This window comes from Aristolochia californica, unplaced genomic scaffold (assembly GCF_029961685.1).
Source record: "Aristolochia californica isolate CCGP_79_NKW_82.1479 unplaced genomic scaffold, dmAriCali1.0.hap1 SCAF_7, whole genome shotgun sequence".
NCBI lineage: Eukaryota > Viridiplantae > Streptophyta > Magnoliopsida > Piperales > Aristolochiaceae > Aristolochia > Aristolochia californica.
In genome coordinates, this window is record NW_027182268.1 from 36,527,664 (window position 1) to 36,550,270 (window position 22,607).

The 22,607-nt window shown below is 35.6% G+C and overlaps 2 protein-coding genes across 3 annotated transcripts; one reads left to right on the forward strand and one right to left on the reverse strand.

Annotated features, from left to right (window-relative positions):
- Positions 1-2,393: 2,393 nt before the first annotated feature.
- LOC137937710 (L-aspartate oxidase, chloroplastic) lies at positions 2,394-7,781 on the reverse strand. Its single transcript, XM_068782834.1, has 9 exons — positions 7,656-7,781; positions 7,072-7,159; positions 6,429-6,571; positions 5,674-6,031; positions 5,295-5,537; positions 5,090-5,146; positions 4,891-4,971; positions 3,830-3,891; positions 2,394-3,531 (listed from the first exon to the last, which is right to left on the reverse strand). The coding sequence occupies exons 3-9, from the start codon at positions 6,560-6,562 to the stop codon at positions 2,520-2,522; spliced, it is 1,947 nt and encodes a 648-aa protein (XP_068638935.1). The 5' UTR covers positions 6,563-6,571; positions 7,072-7,159; positions 7,656-7,781; the 3' UTR covers positions 2,394-2,519.
- Positions 7,782-10,075: 2,294 nt separating this feature from the next.
- Positions 10,076-22,045, forward strand: LOC137937712 (uncharacterized). 2 transcript variants are annotated; one of them, XM_068782837.1, is made up of 14 exons: positions 10,076-10,369; positions 10,744-10,888; positions 11,025-11,092; positions 11,168-11,221; positions 11,311-11,394; positions 14,345-14,430; positions 14,669-14,767; positions 16,151-16,281; positions 19,664-19,705; positions 20,773-20,849; positions 20,933-21,023; positions 21,108-21,189; positions 21,467-21,539; positions 21,682-22,045. In XM_068782837.1, the coding sequence occupies exons 1-14, from the start codon at positions 10,272-10,274 to the stop codon at positions 21,848-21,850; spliced, it is 1,299 nt and encodes a 432-aa protein (XP_068638938.1). In that variant the 5' UTR covers positions 10,076-10,271; the 3' UTR covers positions 21,851-22,045. The 2 variants fall into 2 exon arrangements, with proteins under 2 accessions (XP_068638938.1, XP_068638940.1); XM_068782839.1 differs by having other exon boundaries at positions 14,669-14,764.
- The last annotated feature ends 562 nt before the right edge of the window (positions 22,046-22,607 follow it).

The following is a 22,607-nucleotide window of genomic DNA, read 5'->3' on the forward strand; positions in this document are numbered from 1 at the left end:
GTTGTACCTTCCGGCCTCCTAATGCCCAATATCGTCTCCGTCGCAGCCCTTGCAGCGTCCCCCCCAGGGCCGCCTTCGTCGCAATGCCATGAGGAAGAAGACGCCAATTTAATTTTTCCTAAGTTAGGAAAAATTAAACCACTGGTTCTGCCCGAGTCTTGGACCAGACCCACCCAAGTTCAGCTGAGTTAATCCGGGTCAACTCAATTTAAAAAAAAAATCTATATTATTGTGAAAATATGTTATTAATACTACATAAAAAATTCATCTTGTGTTATTACTAAAATAATATTGGTTTAATTAACCCATTTTTATAATTAATAAAACCAATGGTTTTAAATTTAACAAAAAATATTATTAATTAACAATACATAAAAATATGTAGTGTGTTAAAGTTAGCATTCAATCAATTCTTTTTGTTTAATCATTCCTTTTTATGTTAAAGTATATTATATATTATTAATAAATTAATAACTTAATTTATTATATTCGTTTATGTTATTTTTAACTTTATTTTTAATTTATTAATCATGTGCATAGTTTATTGGCTCACGTAATTACCGTATTAATGTATAATAAATTTCAATCATTAAATAATATAATATCTAATTTAATTAATTATTATATTTATATATTTTAATTATACATGTTTGTTTTACCTAATTTTGGGTTTAGGTATTATGTTTTATATAAGTATATTATTACAAGTTACTCATTCTCTTATTTTTTATATTTTTCTTGTTTTGGGACATTAACATTAGAAACTGTTTTCCAGTGCACATGAACTCGTCCACACTAATACCAAATTTGAAGTTGAAGTTTATGTAGATGATTGAAATGAATTTGAAGTTCAAGTTCAGATTTGAAGTTTGTTGACTAACCCCCCCAAAATTAAGACTCTTCTTAGGTATCTTAGTCCTTGCAGATTAGGAACTTGTTGACAATGTTGTGTACCCTCTAATGCATAATGTTGACGAGGTTAGATTTGACTTTTGATTTTAACCATGTCAATTTATGGGCTACCCTTGTCCGTATCATATGGAAACCTAATAATAAAGGATTTTAATATCCCTAAAAAAAGAAAAAAAAACATTTTATTATTATTATTCCCAAAAATAGTTAATAAAAATAAGATAATGATCAATTTTTTATTTTTATTAACTATTTTTAGAAATAATAATGGTCAAATTCTCTTTTTCTTTTATTTTTCGTGGAGTTCCAAATAGACTCTTAATCAGGTACAGGAGAGTTTGCAAAAATTTGGAATCTCTTACATTTTGTTCCTAGATTTGCAACTACTTGTGTATTACTTAGTAATAATCAATGCCTTCAATCCATATTGATTGATCATGTTCTTGATGATTAATCCAAGTACACTGAGTTGGATAAAGTGAATTTTTTATGTTCTTTATGATCTCTTGCATAGTTGCATTCTTCATGTTCTTAGGATATTTTTCTTTTTTTAAATTTATAAAAATACATTTAATTTTTGTATACAGTATTTTATAAATATCTAAAAACACTTACCAGAAAACTTCAAAAAGAAAAAGAAAATAAGAGAGCCTGCTGTTCATCTGTCTCAGTCTTTCAGGGGGAGTGAAGCAGAATTGTCTCTTTGTTTTTTGTTCAATTTCGAGGAGAATAGACAATAAAATTGCTCCCCTTTCCCAAATTCATTTTGGTTGTACGATAACCAATTCCAGATGAATTCCTGGTACAGTAACACCCCAAAGAGGACAAAACTCTTTGTTTTTACATGGTTTTCGGAGGGGTTACTTGTGGGCTATTTTGCAGACGATGTGATCAAATAAGTGATGCATCAGTGAGAAATGGTTGTAACAAGTTGAGTTTACACGTTTTAATAATGATAAAATCCAATCTTCTTAAAGGAAAACCCCAGAAAGCTTCCTTTTATTCCTGTCTTGTTCTTGGTAGGATTATAATCCATAGTTCCTTGTTGTTTAAACTCTAAAATAGGTGTCCACTTTGTCTTATTTTCTAAAACTTATTCTCATTCTTAGCATAAGCATGATTATTGGTCTCAAGAAGGTATAAAGAGTTATTCTCAAGTAATTACGTTAGAGCAGAAATGATGTATATGATGATTAAGAATTTCATTTGTAGTCCATGTAACGTACCTCTATGACCGTATCTGGGCAACCTTCAAGACAAATGACCCTTGAGACCCTCATCAGTTGAAGACACTACAAGCTCGTAGCCTCCTTGAAACAAAGAAGACATAACCTGTAATTCTTTTTCTCTGCATACATGTTGTATGTGCACATAATCAACCAACCAAAAGCAAATGAGGAAATCAACGTAACACAAGTCCTTAGAACTGACAAAAAGAATGAATTTTATATCAGCTAAGAGAAATAATTGTATGGCTTATTCCTTTTTGTATCTTCAAACAAACGGATCTCATCCTCTTTTTGAATTTGAACTAGCATTTTAACTGGTATGCCGAATCAATTATAATATAGTTCAGTCGAAGAAGGGCCAACGGGAGTGACCTCCTTTCAACAGTGAAGATGCCTATGGACTTGCTGGGAACTCCATGTCACCTTCATGGGCGAACAGGGGAATATTACCGTGGGCTGCCTTTTGCTTTCTTCCAGATGCGGAAAGTCTACTGTGAAATGAAGCCCCCGGCTCTCCTGTCTTGCAAGAGCACTGCTCAAAACCAATTTTGCACAACAAATTAAGTTCCTTAACTCACAAGCCTCCAGCCCCACCATGCTAGGCTCCCACCCTCGTCGAAACAAATAATCCTCCCACTTTGCCTCCAACTGTCCAATTCTCCACTCTGCCGTCTTTAATCTGCTTGTGGACCTCACAATACCTACAAATTCCCACATAATAGATTGCAATTGTTTCCGTGTTTCTCTTGTCATCCCAACAATATCCTCCAACAGATCACTTTCAAGCAATAAGGGCAGACTAGGCCGGGACCATGTCTTTGAAATGCCAAGATCAATCTTGGATTGAGCCAAATGGTCTATAGATGGCTGAACTGCCCGTTGGGCAAAAACAAGTGCCTCAAGTAGTGAGTTACTTGCAAGTCTGTTGGCTCCATGCAAACCAGTACATGCAACCTCACCAGCCACATAGAGGCCCTTTATATTTGTCTCTCCATTAAGCCCAGCACGAACCCCACCACACATGTAATGAGCAGCAGGTACCACAGGTACGGGAGCACACGTTATGTCTAGTCCATATTTTAGGCACTCTGCAGCAATATTTGGGAAGTGAGAAAGGATCTCATCCCTTGGTTTATGACTGATGTCCAGCAGCACATATTTTTCTTTCCGCAATTTTAGCTGGTCATCTATACTTCTGGCAACAACATCTCTTGGAGCAAGTTCTGCTCTATCATCATAGTGTGGCATAAATCTCTCCATGGCCTGGTTGTAGAGGATGCCACCATCTCCTCTTACTGCTTCTGTGATTAAAAAAGCATTTTCACGAGTCTTTTTAGGTTTTATAGGAAGGCCTTCATCAGCTAAGGCAGTGGGGTGGAACTGCACAAACCTGAAAAGCCAAAAATTAGCAAACACTTACTTAGATCTTCTTCATAGATTTGTAAAAATTCTATCTCCCACTAGAGAAATCTTTGTTTCAATAACACTTCATGCAAGATAAACAGCAGGTATATGACTTGATTTCTGAAATAACATGAAGAATATTAAATTCAGACAGAATTTGAGTGGCTCCGAACCCAATGGATTTCATACACCAACAAAAGTGATAATTGGAGTATCGAATCAGCAAATCAGGAAAGCTCAGTTCCTAACATCTGGCAGGCTTGTCTTTGTCAAAGTACACTTACTCCATATTGGAGATAACAGCATTGGCCCGATGCGCCATCGCAATACCATCACCAGTGGACACCTGTTAAATAACAAGGAATCAGTAGAGTAGCTCAGGTTTTTTTCGATGAGTAGGTTGAGGATCATGGCTACAAAAATTTTGGCCACTTAATTGGAAACAACTCCACCAATCTCACAAAAAACTAGATCCAATTCTTCAGCTGCTTCAAAGAGGGGAGACTTGGAAGTTGCATAGTGGCACATGAAGCCAGTATCAAGGATAGTTTGTTGCCAATTTCTAACTCAAAAGTATACATGAATGGTTTTTCAACTGTATCTTAATCCTAACAAATTAAGCTCATACTTTGTTAGTCATTGCTAGGAAATTCAGAGAACAAGCGTTTTCCCTCATCATCATTCAAAAAAGTTGTGCAGCAGCAGCTATGATAAACAAGTAAATTCTTAACTGATTATAACATATTGTCTTTATTGGTCATTGCTTAAAAATTTAAAGAACGAGCCTTTTCCCTTATCGTCATTCCAGAAGGTCAGGCAGAAGTTCAGATAAAACCAAGTGAGTTCTTATGAGTATAATATATTGTCCATTTTGATTGAAAAAGTTGCTAAAGCCTCTGGACATAGTGGAAGAATTCGCTGCTGCTAACAAAAAAGCTAAGAAAGAAGAGACCAATATAAAAAAGGTTTAAGGACCCATCTTAGATTAGAACAGATAATTTCTCGCCCAACTGGAAAGTGCCAATAAGCACTTTGAAGACAAAAGTACTTCACATGTTTTTCTCTCTCAGATGCCAAAAAGGCTAACTTATTCAGTTGTTCTTGAGGAGCTGCCTAAGTCCGTGGCATAAGCAAAGAAGCAAGAAAGCCATATTTAGTACTATCTTGGTTTCAAAACCCAAGTTTTGTGATTGGAAACTTGTTCAAACATCAGCAAGCTTAGAGACGCCGTAGTCTATTAATTTTTAGAAAGACAATATGACAACTAGAACAGGATATATCAATTGTTAACTTTTTTTACAAAATGCAACAATAACATCAAAAGGAAGAAAGTGAGATACAGTACCGGTGGATTTGTCGTCATAGGGTAGATATGTCCAGCCCCTCCTGATGCAAGTAATGTCACTTTTGATACAAACCGAACCACCTGGAGATTACATGCATCCAGATAAGTTTCTTAATTAAGGAAAATTTGCAACTATAAAAATGAAACACTGCTGAAAGGGCTAAAGACGGAAAATTTTCAAAAAGACACCATATATGACCTGTTGAGTCTCGGTATTTAGAGTGTCCACACCATGACAATGAGTTTCTGAACCATCCTGAACAAAAATAAAAAATAAACAAAGTTCACAGCTTAGAAATAAGACTCTAGTGACAGGATTTAAAAAAAAAAGTAAATCTAAGCATCAAAATAAACAACATATTTTTAAAAAAATAAAAAAATAAATCAACAACATGTAAAAATACCTCTGTCGTGAGCAAGTCTATTGCAAAATGGTGCTCAAACATAAAAATTTGAGGGTCATCATCAACAGCCTTAAGTAATGCTCTCTCTATCTCCCTTCCGGTCATATCTGCTGCATGAACAATTCTATTGTGGGAGTGCCCCCCTTCCTTGGCTAGATGCAAGTTTCCATCATCTCCTTGATCAAAGGACGCACCCATTGCTATGAGCTCTCTAACTCTATCTGGACCTTCAGAGCACACAATCTTTGGGAAACAAATTGAGTTTATTCTTCCAGGATACAATGCATAGACAATCAGAAAATTTACATCAATAAGCTCCTTAGGGTTAGAGATGAAAAAATAGAGTTGACATAGAAAAATCTGCACCATTGATGCTTACCTTGACAGTTTCTTCATCACATAAATAAGCTCCTGCAACAATGGTATCCCTCATGTGATTCTCAACCGAGTCTAAAGGGCACAAGACAGCACTAACGCCCCCTTGTGCATAGTTGGTATTACTCTCATGAGGCTCAGCTTTAGTAATTACTGCAACAGATCCATGCCTGGAAACTTCTAGAGCATAGCGAAGACCAGCAACACCGCTGCCAATAATTATAAAATCAAAATATTTTGTGGCACTGTTATCCTCCAAACAGGACTGAGTAACATTTCTAACAAGACTAGACTTGTTTCCAAATAAGGATATGTAAGAGTTGTGTTCCTCAACTTGCAAGAAACTGGATACTCCACATCCCCTGGAGAAGAAGTCAAAAAAGAATACCATTGAATTGATATTAGATTCCAAGGCTGATACATGATTAAAAACATATAAACATTATACAAATAGAAAATGGAGGTTACTTTGCATGTGTGATTCTAAATTGACTTTGGGACAGTCTTACATAGACTGCAAAATCTGGGCAAGGATATAAGAAATTTCAAGTTTTCCAATATTTCAAAGCAATAAAGTGTTGGTAGTATGAGTAAGCCTATATCCAACAATTGCTAGTTATTATACAGTTTGAATATTTCCTTGGATTTAGTTTAACAGGCAGAGAAAGAAACAATTTTTACTACAGAGTAAAACAATTATAGTTGACATTACTATTTCTGTGTACCAGCATGATTGATGGATTATAGTTTGATGGATACCTTGAAAGGTCTGTCCGCATGAATCTCTTAAGGGTTACAGGAGAGACCCATGAAATTTGTCTATGGCATTTCCCAGTACTGAAGGAAAGGCCAAAATGCAAGTTACCACTACCCGTGACCACACTGGTTGCCATTATTTTATGCTGCAGCCAAAGTCATAAATATAAGAAAGGTAAAAAAGAACGTCCAGAGAATAGCAGAATTTGTGTATAGGCTCAAAGAAAACAGTTTCTTATCAAATATAAAGATTCTGTGATATATCATGGAATTGAACAAAATAAACTGGATAGGAGGAAAACCATGGGTGAATTGGGATTGGAGATGCCCTCTAGTAGTGAGACTGATGAAACCATTTCAACTTGAGTTCATTTTCATACAGTTAATCAGTGTTTATCAGAGAAATGTCATTATCATATTTTGAAAGTGTGTTCCTTTCTTCGGTAATTACTTCGAATCGATATTATAAATGGAATGGGATGAAATGAGAAAGATAGCAACAGGCTTATAGTTAAAGATTACCAAATATATAGAACAAACTTTATTACAAAGCATTTACTCGCAAAAGTGTATAAAGAGACTAACAGAATTACAAAAAAGATATAGATGAATTTGCTATAAAACAGAGAATGGGTAAGAAACTTACTAACAAAGCTGCTTAGATGTGAACTGGCTTTAGATGACTCAATCAGTGATCTCCTTATTTTTCAATGCCACCTCTACTTACACTTACACTTCAAAAAGAAGAAAAATAATGAGTTAGTAAAGAAATAAGTTAAGCAAGACGTACAGACAGAGGAGACTCCAAATATTAAGCAAAAATCAAAACCATGACCTAGAGAAAGAACAAATACAGCAGATACGATAAATAAGTTAGAATTAAAAAAAGGACCTTAAAACAATTAGAATATATCTACTTGAGTGCAAACTTCCTCCAATCCGACAACAGGAAAACAGACAATCACGAGTCTCCCATCACACGAAGAATTATACACAATTGTCCGCAAGACAATGAGCAACAGAAAAATAAAGTACAAACATTAAAGAAAGTCGCAGAAAACGCGCTGCAACATTTTTCTGTTTTTCTCTTATTAGAAAAAGTCACGCACGAGTTGAATCGCTATATTTTCGACAATAACAACAGAATGAATCTGACCAGGTAATGAATAAAAGGAATAAAAAAACACGGAAGATGAATAAATAAATAAATTAAGAAAGCCTGGAACATACATATCAAAAGAAAAGCAAAGATATCGATTCCATCGAGGCGACACCACAGAGACGTGATCAGTGCAAGATTTGCGTCTGAGGAGATTCTATGAATTGCTTTAATCGGGAAAAAACGCTATTCTTCCGAGGCGCCGCATCTAACCTTCTCTCGGCGGCTCTCTTCTCAGTTACAACCTCGAAAAAATGAAAAACGAACAGAGGAAGAAGGTTCTTCTTTCGAAGTTCATGTACGCGCCCCGTGCGTTTCATTTTGTTCGTTCACTGTTATCTCATTGTCGTCACTCGTCTGGTCGTGTAAATACCATGAGAGCTCTTTCCGTTAAAAGCGAGTGCAGAGAGCAATATTTAAAATAAACTTTATAAAAATAAAAATAAAAAATGCGGACAGTCATAGAGCAGTGTAAGAGCCATGTCTTAAGTTGAGTTAGGTTACGGGTCAAACTCGAATGACTCGTCCGGATTACAGTCGACTCACTAGTTAAGTTGCCAAGTTGGAACACTATGACCATACTAATAATATAATAAAAAGGTTACATTCTCTTAAAAAAAAAAACATTTTTAAAAAAGGGGATAAGGCCTGACGGAGCTTCTCTTACGCCTCTCACCAAAAGGGGGTTCTGAGGTCAACTTTGGCAAGCCAAAAGAATCAGTTGTCAGAAGTTCGCAAAGCCCAAAAAGAGAAAAACGAAAAAAGTGTTGAAACGCTGGAAACGGCAAGCAATCGCGATCACTGGATGAGGCAAAAGTTCGTATTTTAGTCTTTGTAGGATGGTCCAGAGTGACAGGAGAGTCGGGCCTTCCCGTCCGGACGTTCGGAGCAGTAGCGATTCGGGGAATGCGGCATGTCCTCTTTTTGTATTCTTCCGCGCCTCTAGCCGTTTCATTTGAGCTACAGCTGCAGACGCAGTTTGAAAGAAAACGGTAGCCTGAAGTCCTCGCAAATTTTTGGTCCGAAAGGAAGCCGCTGTAGATCCCGCGTTCCCTGCGCCCGTTTCTCGCATAACACGGAATCGATGATTCTATTTCGTCCCATAACGCGGCACACACCTGGAGTAGGATTCCACTTGCTTTCCCGATCCTGCGCTCCAGTCCGGAGATGTCGATCCTGCCCGGCTCCTCCGGTTCTATTCGTGGGCGCGCGGTTTTGCTCATACGACCTATAAGCCTTGCATTGCGCTTGTGTGGAGAGGGATTAGCGGAATGATGCAGGAAAGAGAGTTGAAATTTCCAATGGGGTGAAGAATCTGCCTCAAAATAAAAAGGAAGAGAAAAGAAAATAAAAGAAAATAAGTCGTTTTTTTCTCTTGTATAAAATGAAAATAAAAAATAGTAAAATTTTAAAATTATAACGATTAAAAATTTCTTTTATTTTTTCTCCAAATTCCATCATTATATAATAAAATTTACTAACTAAGAGAGAAAATGATTCTCAATGATTTTTTCTCTATTTTATTTTCTCTCAATGATTCTCTGCTGCAATAAAAATAATTTTTTTGTTATTTTCTTTTATTTTTTGTGAGTTCCAAACACGCCCTTACATCTTATTTTAATTTTACTATTATTATTTATAATAAAATGTATTTATTTATTTTTAGCATAATATTATGACACAAACGAAAAAAAACCGATCAAAGGAAGTTTTTCAATAGGAAAATTTTCTAATGAGAAAATTGCTCAAGGGCAAAAAATTTGTTTGTGGTGGCACAAACGGTTTCTAACCAATTTTCATTAAAAAAAAAGTCTCTTTCAAGTTTTGACCAATTTTTCTTATTACCTGCATCTGTTATTTATTTATTTTTTAATAAATTAAAAACAATTTCTTTTTCTGGACAACGAAAAATTAGATAAACATTATCCCCTAAATTTTACATAGCAACATAATTTTTTTTTGCAATCAAATAATATTTTTAGTTTGGTTCCTATTTGTCACAGTCCCAAAAGGCACCAACACACATCTATAGGACAAAAAGTAGAAGATAGAGAAATTAGACTTAAGTGGTTGAAAAGATTATCATACAATCATCAAATAACAATGGCTCCAACCCATGTACAAGCTTATGTGTAATCCAATAATTCTCTTGTTGGGCAAACTGAGGGGGAAGGGGACCCCTTTTTACGAGAGGGAGGCACCTACTGTGTCAGACAAGTTAGGATCGCTCAATAGAATTTTACACGGTGACTCGGTATGACCTGACTCGCCGCATTTGACTCGGGATTAGGATCCGCCGATTCGGATGCCGCTGCCCAGTCGCGAAACCACGGTGAGAATGGCATATTCTAAGAGGGGTGAACCGATCAATATTTGAAGCGAACCGCCGAACCCAAGAGAGGTGAACCGCCTTATTCGTCCTCATTGGACCCGTGGCAATACCCATACGGACCGGGCATCAGGGGTGCGGCCCTCCATCCACCGCGCGAAATCGAGACCGGAAAACCAGCCTCCTCCGTTAAAGGCTAACAGCTGCTTACGACGCGTGGATGGCAGAACTTGCACATACTGGAGCTGCGGGAACTTGTTAGAGGTGGAGGTGGGAATTGTGATCGCAGAGTAGAGTTGAAGAGGCAAGAAGAGAACGTTTTTCATCATCTCTGTGGGGGAGAGCCGAGAGGAAGAAAATGGGCAATTTTTTAGGTACTGAGAAGGAAGAGCCACCGCCGCCGGTCGTTTTGGTCCCGCCGTTATTCGATTTCCCGCCTCTAGCGGCAAGAACAAGGTTAGCCTGTCCAGACTCTTCTTGTGTTGTTTTTTTTTTTTTTCTAGTTCGTTTGTAAATTCTATCTGTGGCAACGAAGGGTGCTCTTTTCGTCTCTAGATTAGTGGTCAAATGCTTCCCTTTTGATACGCGGGAGGACAACAACGCAATGCACGATTATATGTTTTGTCTAATTACTGTAATGTGCATTTATGTTTTTTTTAAAAGACATTTATGGTTAGAAAGTATGTCCTGGTTCTGAATTGAGATGACAGTGCTGCTCATGCTTTTTCATAGCATTATGTCTTTGTGTATTCGTGTTGTATGTGGATAATTACGATATTAATTCGTGGTTTAGGCAAATTTATGATACTTCTAAAAAAAAATTAATGCAGGATGTTGGAACCATCATACGACTTATTATTTGGCAAGCTTGCCCTCCGATGTCTCTTTGAGGATTACTTTGAACAAGCTGGACAGTTTAGCACAAAGCTTATGCTAAAACCAATTGATGATCCCCATGTGGATTTGGTCGCTACTGTATCCCCCTATAAAACTTTATTCTTCTATTTCCTTTTGTTATTTTAGAGAGCTGATGAATTACTTTAATGCCTTTTTGGATTGCACTATTTTGGTAGCAGTCAAAGAAAACTTCCTCTTCCTTAATGCCCTTTAGGTGTCAGGTCCACTTGATCGTAAAAGCCAAGAGAAAATTGTTGGAAACGCATTGTTCCGTTGGCAAAGGTAAACCAAAGTTATTTGTGTATACGAAGACATTTTCTTTAATGACTTAGATTATCAAATATTTTTTCGTTTCAGAAATTTGGATGACCCACATACCTTCATGGACCTCTTTGTCTCAAACTCTGATCCGTAAGTACTATTATGTTAGTCAGAGTTATACTTCTCATGCTTTATTTTTGGATTTGGTCTAATAATTAGTCTTATCTCTTGTTCCTCAGTGCTTTACGTTTGCGGTCATGTGCTTACTACCCTCAGTATGGAGTGGGAGCATTTTCCAGTTTCCCCTTGATGCTCAGGAAGAGGTATTTTCCTTTTTAATCTTTTTATTTGTTCTAAATTTTCTGAAATAGGTTGATTTATTTGTCTCCAAGAGCTAATTATTGCAGTTTTCATGTTGTATATAATGAACTTTTTTTGGCATTGGTCTTCTTATCCTTTTTTTTATTCATTATCGTTTTTTGCTATTATGCCTTCAGGTAGTGCAGCAGTAGATAGCATTGGGAAAGGAAAATGCACTTTAGAACTGTTAAAACAAAAAACAGAAAGCATTTCACGCAATATTACTTTTTTTACTATTGCCACAATAAATGATCTGCATCAAAGAAAAGTAAAACAGAAGAGAGAAAATTTTCTAACTGAGTGCATAGTAAGATTTGTTGTCCAGGGCTTGGAGAGGTTTTCTGTAGCTTCATCATACATAATATTTACAAGGAAATAATTTTAAAAAAATTATTACAAGGAAATATATGTTTAAAATATTTAAAAGGAAACCTACTTGTAAAGTTGGGTCCAAGGCCCATCCCAAAATGACCAGCCAACTTAGGAAGCCTATTAATAAATTGAAGATCTTTGTACTCACAAATCCATGTGGGTCTATTCCTTAACACTCTTCCTCACGTGTAGGCCCTTTTTGTGGCTCTACAAGTGGATAATTTAGGTTTAGACCCTCTTTCGTGGCTCTACAAGTGGATAATTTAGGTTTAGGTGGCTCTACAAGTAGATAATTTTAGGTGTAGGCCTTCTTTTGTGGCTCTACAAGTGGGTAGTTTAGGTGTAGGCTCTCTTTTGTGGCTTTACAAGTGGGTAGATTAGGTGTAGGCTCTCTTTTGTGGCTCTACAAGTAGGTAGTTTAGGTGTAGGCTCTCTTTTGTGGCTCTACAAGTGGATTGTTTAGGTGTAGGCCCACATATGAGTACCTGCTCTGATACCATGTGAAGTTGGGTCCAAAACCCATCCCAAAATGACTAGCCAACTTAGGAAACCTTTTTCGCAACTAATAAACTCAAGATCTTTGTACTCACTAATCTATGTGGGACTATTCCTTAAGACTACTAAAATTGGACTTTGACTTGTCTGAGAACTGTACTTAAAATAGAAATACGTCCCATAAAAAAATAAGTCAAAATCAGCCAAACTTTTTTCAAAATGTTATTTAAAAGAAGAATAAATAAATAAAAACTGAGATCGAATTTGTCCTTTTGCCTGTCTTTTACATCCTTCTCTCATTAATGTATTTCTCATATTCCCCCCTCCCCCCCCCCCCCAAAAAAAAAAAAAAATCTCCGAAGGAGATGACACTTTTTGAAATAGCGAGTTCCTAAAATAAATTGGTCACATTAGGCAACTTCAATGATCACAACTACTACCTGCCCTGTTATTTTCTGCTATGCTTGCAGATCTTCTAAGCTGTTTTCATGAGAACGAGTCTTTTCAATTGTTCTTTCTTTTCCTCTGCTAGATTGTTTTCTTCTAGAATTGTCATCTATAGCTCCATTGTTCACCCTAGGCTGGGAGAGTTTTTCTTTGAGTTAGCGCTTCTACGTCATTATTATCCCACGATACAATTATAAGTGTTTCACATTGAATACATCTTAAGTTTGTGTGTGAAAAGGGTGCGTCACTATGTATGCATATTATTGGTCTCTTGTACCGTTTCACAATGCCTGAGTTTTTGAATCACAATTTACCTAGTCCACCTATGGGAATTCTTTCTGGAGTTAAAACAACCTAAACCAAATCTTCCCCTTCAAACATACATGTTTCTTGTACTTATCTGCTCAAGCTTTTTTTAACTTCTTAGAAAAGGTTTTCGTCTTGTGAACCATGTAGTAATCAGTGATTTAATTTTTTTCTAACTGATGGTATTTTTTCTAACTGATGGTATTTTGGCCCTTGAGGATTATAAACCTACTTAATTTGATATGGACTAAGTTGGAGACTTTACTTCTTTCTTTCGTTTTTTTTATTTCCTCTTGTTATGGTATAATTCAGGAGGAGGCAGTAGTAAATAGTATGAGCCATGGATTTCAATTGTTCAGACCTGAGCAACTTGCCAACTTTTTTTTTTTTGTTAACAACTTTAGTTTGGTATGTTAAGGGGAAAAAAACTACTTCAGTTTGGCCAGCACTTTTGAGGATGATAAGCTCGTGTAAATTTCAATTAGTGTTCAATTTGGCCCACAAATATTTTCAAAAGTGTCACATGAACTATCAATTTTTGTCAGAAATTATAGATGTTTGGATCCTATGCACATGAACGACTTTTTCATGACAAACAACTGACTTTTCTTGCATGGTTTAAATTGATACCAAAAAGGAAGTTAATTATGATTAGGGAAGATTTTTCTATCTGAGCTGTCTTGTTAGAAGGCATTGATCCTGTACGTAGAATAAGTGAAATTTGTCCTAAGGCAAGCATGTACAGAAGCCATAGCTAAAATTTGGTTCAGGGGCTCTTCCAGCACAGTAATAACACTTGATTGCTTCACATTGTCCCTAAACTTTCCTTGGCAATCTCACTCACCCTTAGATTCCTTTTGACCTGTATTTTGGAGTTCAAAACTTATTCAGTTCCTATCTTTTGCTGCTGGAATGAAATGTGAATTTACAATGAGATGGGTCTGTGACGTTGTTATTTTTCTTTTGTTTCATGTGTAGAACTTTCTAGTGTCTTTACTCATCTTGAAGTTGAAGCATCTATAATTTATTGATTACTCAAAAGTGAAAGAGTTTATTTCCGAATGCTGCTGTCCATTCATTTATTTCAGTTTCAGAACTTTTTCTAGGTGATCACTCGTCTCCATCTTGAAGCATCTGTTATTTATTCAACAGTCAAAAGTGAAATAACTTGTCTGGGAATTATACAGCATCATCACATTTCTATTTGTTTTACATGATCATCTCATTGCTTTTCTTTCAAATGTTTACAGGGTGCAGATACTGTTGTTTATTCTAAGATTCTTGCTTATGCAGGATACATTCAGAGGATTATGGTTTCATGGGATTGAGATATGGGTCAGAAAAGTTATCAATTGGAACAACGATGGTGCCACTCCCCTGTATACCACTAATTGTTATAACTTTTTTATTTTTGTTGTTGTTTTGGATTGACCCTTAGGTGCAATGGCCTCATGGGGGTTTTGTGCCAGCTGATACGCAGAAGTGGAAGATTTAATAGATTGCCTGCTGTGCTTTACCCAATCTGTTTGTCACTTGTTTTTAGGAAATGCATGTTTACAGCATGCTGTCATGAACGAATTTGAGATCACTAAAAAAATTCTTTCGATCTATATGTAGTGGCTGCTGAGTTCCCAAGGAGTGCATGGGTAGTGGCAAAATTTGGCATGCTAAATGTAGGAATGCAGTACAAGCCACATGTGTACAACAAACAAGGTGGTGTGTTCCTTCATGATTTGTGAACTCATTTTATGAAAAGCTTTTCCAAATTTGAAATGTTCTTATTTATTTAGCTTTAGCTTTCATGTGCATTCAATGACTTTCATGGATCAGACATGGATAGATTTCAAACTCCTAAGAGCTATTCTAAAAGAAATTTTTGATAAGACAAAGGAGAAGAATTCTAGCTTTTGAGGTCTATCAGTTGTTTAGGCTCTACGTTGATTACTTAAAGTAAGGAGGGCAGTTAGTTTGGATTTTGAAAATGAGGTGGATTTTAAAGTTCATAGATTAATAAGGATTTCTAAAGTTCTATGGATTTTTATGAAATTTAAAAAAAAAAATTGGTTAGTGAAATTCAACTAAATCCAAAATTTTGAAAGTTAGGTGTTAATAAGATATGATGCACTTATAAATGAGTGGTGGTCCCATGAAATCTATCATGCTACTATTATTAAAATGATAAAAATGTAATAAATCATTTCACTTAGAATATTAATGAATAAAAAATAATTTACTAGATTAAAGTCCATAAATTATTTAATAAAAAGGAATAAAGTACTTGATAGTTTAAATTATGGATGATATAATGATGAACTTGAAGTTATGAGTTTGTTCAATAATTAAGAATAAAATTCATAATTATTCATTTAATAAAATATAATTTTAATTCATTGTTAAAACAATAAATATGTTAGTAAAATAATAAATAATTAGTTAATGCATAATTAATAACAAAGCCAATCTGGAGTATTATTTTTTTTTTTGTTGATTTTTATGGTGTGAATGAGGTATCAACTACAAGGATGGCTCAAAGGGAAATCTTTTGTGGTTCTACTTTCTTTTTTTTTATGAAAAAAGATTTATATTATCCTTAAGAATCTAATCCACGAACTTGAAGAAAAAACATTGAGGGCCTCCTCCTTCCCATCCCCCTTCAAATTTTATTTTTATTTTTTATGAAGGTCCTGTACAGGAGCTTTTATAGTAAGACTTTTCGGGAGGTCTAACTTTTTTCTGCTTGGTTTTTGTGGTAATATTTTCTATTTCTAAGATCCAGAAGTTTAAGTGTTTCATAATCATGTAAATCCTAAATACGCACTATCTTGAATATAATGGAGTGATTGTTTGTCATATAAATTTCATGATTTTCTAAAAGGTTAAGAAGTTTTGGTGTGGGTGTCCAATTATGCATGCATATATAAGAAGGAACCTTAGTCATAAAATGTATCTTTGATCATGATCTTTTTGTGTTTGTTGTTTTAATGCCTAAGTGTACTCATTTTTATGGTTTTAAAGGGAATACTCCTACTTACTAACTTTCTGCACCTATAAATAAACCATCTCTCTTCTTTCACCATTTTTTTTCCTTTTTATTTTCAGTTGAAGCTGATGTTGCATCAAGATTCAAAGACTTAAAGAATTATAGCTGGGCCATTGGCTATGGTTCTGGTACATCTAGTCCGCTTACCCCATCATTTAATTTTGGACTTGAACTTGCTAATACTTCAAAGGTCTGCTCTCTCTCTCTCTCTCTCTCTCTGCATATTTATGTAGTTCTTGGCCTCACTATGTTGACATGGATACTAGGTCAAATATATGAAAGTTAATTTTGTTCTTTAAAGAAAAGCTTGATACATATTTTGTTTTGAGAGTATGATTGTAGAGAAATGGAATCCATGCAACTATTAGGTTTAGTCTCATAATTTCACATTTTCTTTTAAACTCACATCTACCTTGAGTTTATAGGTTTGAAACAACTCTAATTATCTGATATTTGATTCCAAATAAATTGACTAGTTCCAAGAGCACTTTTATCTGCTGACAGTATCTCCTGTGCATAACTATGTTCTGCTTATTTCTGGTATTTTTATAAAAAAAAAGAAGACAATATATTACTGATTATTATGTAGTGTCAAATTAGTTTCTTGTTTCAGAAACAATTACATGCTTTATTGACGAGGTGATATGTATGCACTACCTGTGGACTATGACATTGTTTTTTATGGAGCCTTGGCTCTTTCAAGCTACAACAATAAAGTCAAACTAAAAAAGGGAAATTTATAGTGGTTTTGTTACCATACTATTTACATAATATTGAGTGGGAAAAATTCCCATATTGAAAAATGAGAAGAAAAGTTAATGGGTTATGAGGTTGAACAATAGGTTTCCTAAATGGCTAATCATTTTGGGGTGGAACTGGACTCAACCATAAAACCAACATGGTATCAAAGTAAGTTGTGTGTGTGAGCTAAGGCCTAGTTTGTGCTACCCAGGTTATCTACATGTTGTGGGCTCCAAAATGTAGGAGCATGCGTGTTGTGGATTCCATGAAGGAGTTAGTGTGCCCCATTAGAGGGTTTGCACCCACGTCTCAGGCCAAGGGGAGTGTTGAGTGGAAAAAAGTTTCCACATTGAAAAATGAAAAGAAAAGTTAATAGACTATAAAATTGAGCAATAGATTTCCTAAGTGGCTATTCATTTTGGCATGGAACTGATCTCAACCCAAAATCCAACACAACCTATATTTTATGGAGGAAATGTTATACTTTTCTTTATTGGGGGGCAGGAGTAGATGATTGCATCATCTGATTTGACCTCCTTTTCCTTCTTCTTCTCCTATTTCCTTCCTATCTCACAACTTCTTCTTATGTGCAAACTGAAAGGAAGCTGTCGGAGGGGACTACATTGGGGCAGGGGCGGCGGCAGAAGAAAACCAGAAGAAAGATCAATTGGTTTGTTGAGAAACACAATATATTGGTTTAAATCAAGGAATTACAAGTTGAATGTTTTCTCTAGAGTTGGGTAATCTAGATTTCATCAACAGCTAAAAAAAATTGAAATCTGAATTCAAGTTTGATGAGTAAACTTGAAGGACAAAAGTTAGGAGTTTCATAGATAGTAAGAAAATAGAAAAAAGGGTGGGTGTGGTGGTGGGGGGGGGGGGGGGGGGGGGGGGGGGGGAATGATAATTTTATCCAAGAAATAACAAAAACCAAAAAATTATTCAAAATTATTCATTGCAAACGACTTTCTAGTTGGAGATTTTAGCTACAATAGCAAGTTGCCATTTGAGTGATGCTGATCATAAAATCAGTTGGTTAAAACTTCTAATTTCAGCATGCTTGAAATAGGAAAGTGCAACTTAGTCTCTAATTTAGGACTTTTTATTCTTGAAACTTGGAAATTTGGACCTTTTTTATTGATTTTTTTTCTTTTTTCTTCTTCCATAAACATGAGGGGTTTGGGGTGATCTCTTATCCTTAGATATTCCTGAGCTAGATCTTCCACATTGTTATGTACTGCATCAGTCTCCCCTTACTGAAAAGAAACTAGTCCTCAGTTCTCACTCTCATGGTCCTTTAGTGACATCTGATAATGTGACTTGTTTGGCAAAGTAGAATTAAGTATCAACTCGATTGTATGTTAAATATCTCGTGTCGGGGCTAAAACAGGTGGTAAATCTGAGGGAAATTCATCTTGGAACTCATTGAGAACTCCTTGGGCACATTCGGGAATAACTGAAATCTCCTCTGGTGTAGAGTGATGTTCAATAGAGCCTTGGTCATGTTTGGGAATTACTGATATCCCCTTTGGTTAGAGTAGTATTCAACAGAGTGAGAGAAAAAACTACGTTGTTGGTCTTCAATTCTTGCTCATAAAACAACTTACTAAGATGTGAGCCCTTCATGGGTGATGGGTGGCTTGGATCAACTGGTGGAGGTGTTACTAATTCCAAGGATTTATGTCCAACTTGATAACTTCCAACTCCATAAAGCTTTGAAAATTGTTGAAGAATTAAGTCAAACTACTGACCATCTTTGCCCAGAACTCCTCTTGAGATTTTTGGAACTCTTCACGTATAAGTGTGTTTTGATTTGCCTCCATATTTTCAGTGTAGAAATGAGATCAACAACTTTCTTGACTTGTATGAAGGATGCCTTGAATTTGACCCAAAATAGATCCATATGATACTAGTTCAAGCAACATGGTGGTTTAAATTCAAAGGCTAACAAGTTTAATGCAACACACAAAAAATAGCTACAATCTGAATTTAAGTTTGATGGCTAAAACTTGAAGGGCAAAAACTAGGGTTTCTCCAGCTATTAAGAAAAATAACAAACAAAACAAAAAATACAAAGGATAACTTTATCCAAGAGATAAAAAAATTCATAACTTTGTTTATCCAAGAGAAAGCAAAAACCATAACTTTGTTCAATAGCTAAAGACTTTCTAATTGGAGCTTGTAACCAAAATAGCAAGTTGCTATTTGAGTAATGCTTCATAAAATCAGCAAGCTGCTTGTCTAATAAAACTTCTAACTTTAGCAAGCTTGAAATAGGAAAGAGCAATTTAGAGAAAAACTCTCATTTAAGACTTTCTAATCTTGACTTGTCCTAAAATAGGAAATTCAGGCCTTTTTAATTGAATCTTTTTCTTTTTTTCCTTAATTATGAGTGACTTTGGGGTAATCTCTTGTCCTTAGATATTCGTCAGCAAAATATTCCACATTTTAATGTTCTGCATCAGCTAAGCCATTTTTAGTCAGTAGAACATCTTGCCATTCAAAGAAAAGGATACAAAAATAAGAAATCAGTGGAATGCATGTCTGTCCATGGACAAGCTTCCTTTTTCTGTTGAAGCTGTGATTGGTTGGGATGCATAGTCTCCTTCCATATCAACTATTGAGATAACATCCAATTTTAATGGCCATGTATGATAAAGCTTTCAATACTTGGCCAAGGTTCATGAACATATTGAGAATACTGAGACATCTTAGCAAATGATTGCACCTACGAAGCATTAAAAGTTCCATACTGTTACATGTTAGAAATTTTCTGTTGAGATTCTTGGTCATGTAGTGATTTCTCCTGTGCAAATTTCTCAATTTTGCAGCTGATTGCATCATTTTATCAGCATGTGGTGGTTCAAAGAAGGGTATGTTTCTCAGTCTTCTTTTTAGTATATTTCTGGCTTATACTTGGCTCCTTCTTCCATTGCACTATTCTATTATTTTCTCCAAAAGTATACGAAAGTGTTGAGGTTAAAGGTTGTGGTCTTTTTCTTCTAGGTACTTTTGTGTTAGGGAAACTGGACATATGAATTGAAAATAGATGGAAGGCATTACATGGAAACCTTGTTACAATGGTTCAAGTGATGGAAGGATCCATCCAGTGAGACGGGTCAAGGCTATTATGAAACTAAATGCTAGTTAGAGTTGCAGATTATTGTGCAAATAGTGGATTGGGCCTTTGGCTCAATCGATACATGGGATGGTTTCTATTTTGAGGTCTTGGATTCAAGTCTCACTTGTGGGGTATAGTCATAGTGTTCATTTGTAATCAACATTCAAAAAAAAAAAAAAAGTTCCAGAAGGAAAAAAACATTGACTATGAATGAGCTAGAGAGGTTTTTGACTTGTAGCTGAACAAGAAAATGATGCTACAAAGACAGGAATTAGTCAGGTTGATTTCATAAAAATAATCACTGCTATTATCATTCATACTGTTTACTTTTTCCATTACGCGTCTATGCATGTAATTGTGGATTGGGCCTCTTGGCTCAACTTCCACATGGGGGCATTCTAGTGTGCAGCCTTGGGCTCAAATCTCGTGTATGGGTGTGTTGTGTGCGTGTGTAATCAACATTTTGAACAAGGACCTATGCATATAATTAAACATTACACTCGCTCTTTGCATCTCATTATGTTAGAGCCATTTTATCCTTTGGGAGCATTGCCAATCACTTGGTTGCCCTAGGCCTTCTTTCTCTCTCTTCATTTTTTTATCAATCTTCTCTAATTTTTCTAGTAAAATTAACCATTAGAAGCATAAAAGAATAGTTGGGTTCTTTTTCCTCAAGTATTTCTGAATTCTCTTTTCATATCTGTTGGTTTAGGCTCTTTTGAGTTTCAGTCTGATAGGCATGAGAAATGGGCATCTCCAGGCCCCTGTACATGAAAAATTAGAATCTGATGAAACGCATGCTTTGATTGAAATTGATAGGTGAAAAACCCACTTGAAGGGGATGATATAGTTGGAATTACAAACTACATTGATGTTGGCTTTGAGTTGGAGACAAGGTATGTTGGTTAAAAAAGAAGTCCTTAATTAAACCTTTACCATTAACAGAGGTAGCTGAGTTATATTATATGTTTGCCTGAAGGGCTGATGGATCTGAATTGTCAAAAAGCACTGAAGACTCCACCTTTAGGGTAGGCGCATCATGGCAAACGAATAAAAACTTCTTGGTGAAGGTAAACCAACTTGTGCTTACTTTTCTACCCTCAACTGAGGAAGCAGTTCTTGGCGTTTAAATAATTATTCTGTTGTATTTTCAGGGAAAGTTGGGTCCTCGTGGATCTTCTATAGCTTTAGCTTTCAAGTCATGGTGGAAGCCTTCTTTGTCATTTAGCATAACAGGTATCCCTTGCTGGTGGGAAGTTCCATGGTCCCTTCGTCTACTTAGTGGCTATTAGTTATAAGAGTTATCTGTGGGTCATTGGTCCATTCTTTCTCATCCATATAATTGGTAATCATTCTTCGCAGTTTGGTGCAAATCAAAGAATGATATTTCTATGATTTATAAGAGTTTGGAATGAGGACAAATGCTTCAGCGGTTAAGCTGAGTGTGTCTCAAGTGATTAATCTACTTTAGTGAATTCTGGATTTTACATCACTTGTGATTCTTGAATTGCAGCTGTCAGAGATCGTGTGTCTGGGAAGACAGCCTTGGGAGTAAATTTTGGAATTGAGGATCTTAGAGAAGCCAGGTTTGGTTCCATCCATCACCTCCAATTTACTTTTGGCTAGTCTAATGTGCAAGTATTATTGGTTTCATCTTGAACTACTCCAGATGAAAAGAGTTTGCAAAATAAGATTTCTTCTGCTCATCCCATTTCCTGTCAATTGCAGTTATCAAAGGGCTGATCCAAATTACATAATGTTGACACCCAACAAGGAACATCTGGCTGAATCCATCATAAAGCACATTGGGGTTAGACCAATGTTCAAATCAGATATTGATTCTGGGAATTTTGACAACCTGCCCAGGGACTTGAAGCCCATGGGTAAAATTTTGTAGTTCTTTCTTTTCCTCCAAAGAAGTGGGCAGCATCATTTCTATTTGCTACTAAATCCTGATGTACTGAAACATCATTTTTTAGGATCTCTCTACTTCCAAGATCCTCTAACCTGATACCTGATGTTGTAAATCATCGGGTCTGAGGATTTGTTGACCACTACTGTCTCTTTTATATTGATGAGATTATTTGTTTCATCGGTTTATTCACTTTTATTTGCAATAAAAGTATATACTGTGTAACATTTTTTGCTAGATTTTGAATATTTTTTTAGTTGTGTTTGGTCTCATGTGCATAGCTGCTAGTGATCAAGCAAACTCTCCTGACAGTTCATTATGACTGTTACTTCCTCTTAATCCTTGTATCACCTTTTTATTTAATTAAAATTTCTATCATTAAAAAAACTTAAAGAATGAAAATAAAAAAATTAAATTTCTCAAAGAAAAAGAACAAAACAAATCTTGACATGTTATCCGAGTAGCATGTTTTCCTCAAGATGATACAAAACATAGTTTGCGATTTTTAATAGAGATGGGATTTGGCTACTCTTGTTGCTTGCAAGCTGAATGTCATATAGGCCCTGTTAGTGTGTTTTTTTTTTTTTTAAGGAAATGATGGAAAAGCATTTGTAGTAGAAATAAATTTTTATGGACTATTAGTGTCTCATGTTTCCCGAAAACACTTTTTTATTTGAAAATTCTTATCAAGAAAATCATATAATGTTTTAGGTAATATTTTTTAGCCAAGATTGGTAAAAAA

Excerpts from the sequence above, each read along its gene's own strand:
- LOC137937710 (XM_068782834.1), bottom strand. The coding sequence starts at position 6,562 with ATGGCAACCAGTGTGGTCACGGGTAGTGGTAACTTGCATTTTGGCCTT. Across the intron at positions 4,972-5,089 it reads TAAATACCGAGACTCAACAG|GTGGTTCGGTTTGTATCAAA; the intron begins GTCATATATGGT and ends TGTAATCTCCAG. Across the intron at positions 3,532-3,829 it reads GCTGTTATCTCCAATATGGA|GTTTGTGCAGTTCCACCCCA; the intron begins GTAAGTGTACTT and ends TTGGCTTTTCAG.
- LOC137937712 (XM_068782837.1), top strand. The coding sequence starts at position 10,272 with ATGGGCAATTTTTTAGGTACTGAGAAGGAAGAGCCACCGCCGCCGGTC. Across the intron at positions 21,024-21,107 it reads ATAAAAACTTCTTGGTGAAG|GGAAAGTTGGGTCCTCGTGG; the intron begins GTAAACCAACTT and ends TTGTATTTTCAG. Across the intron at positions 21,190-21,466 it reads TTTGTCATTTAGCATAACAG|CTGTCAGAGATCGTGTGTCT; the intron begins GTATCCCTTGCT and ends CTTGAATTGCAG.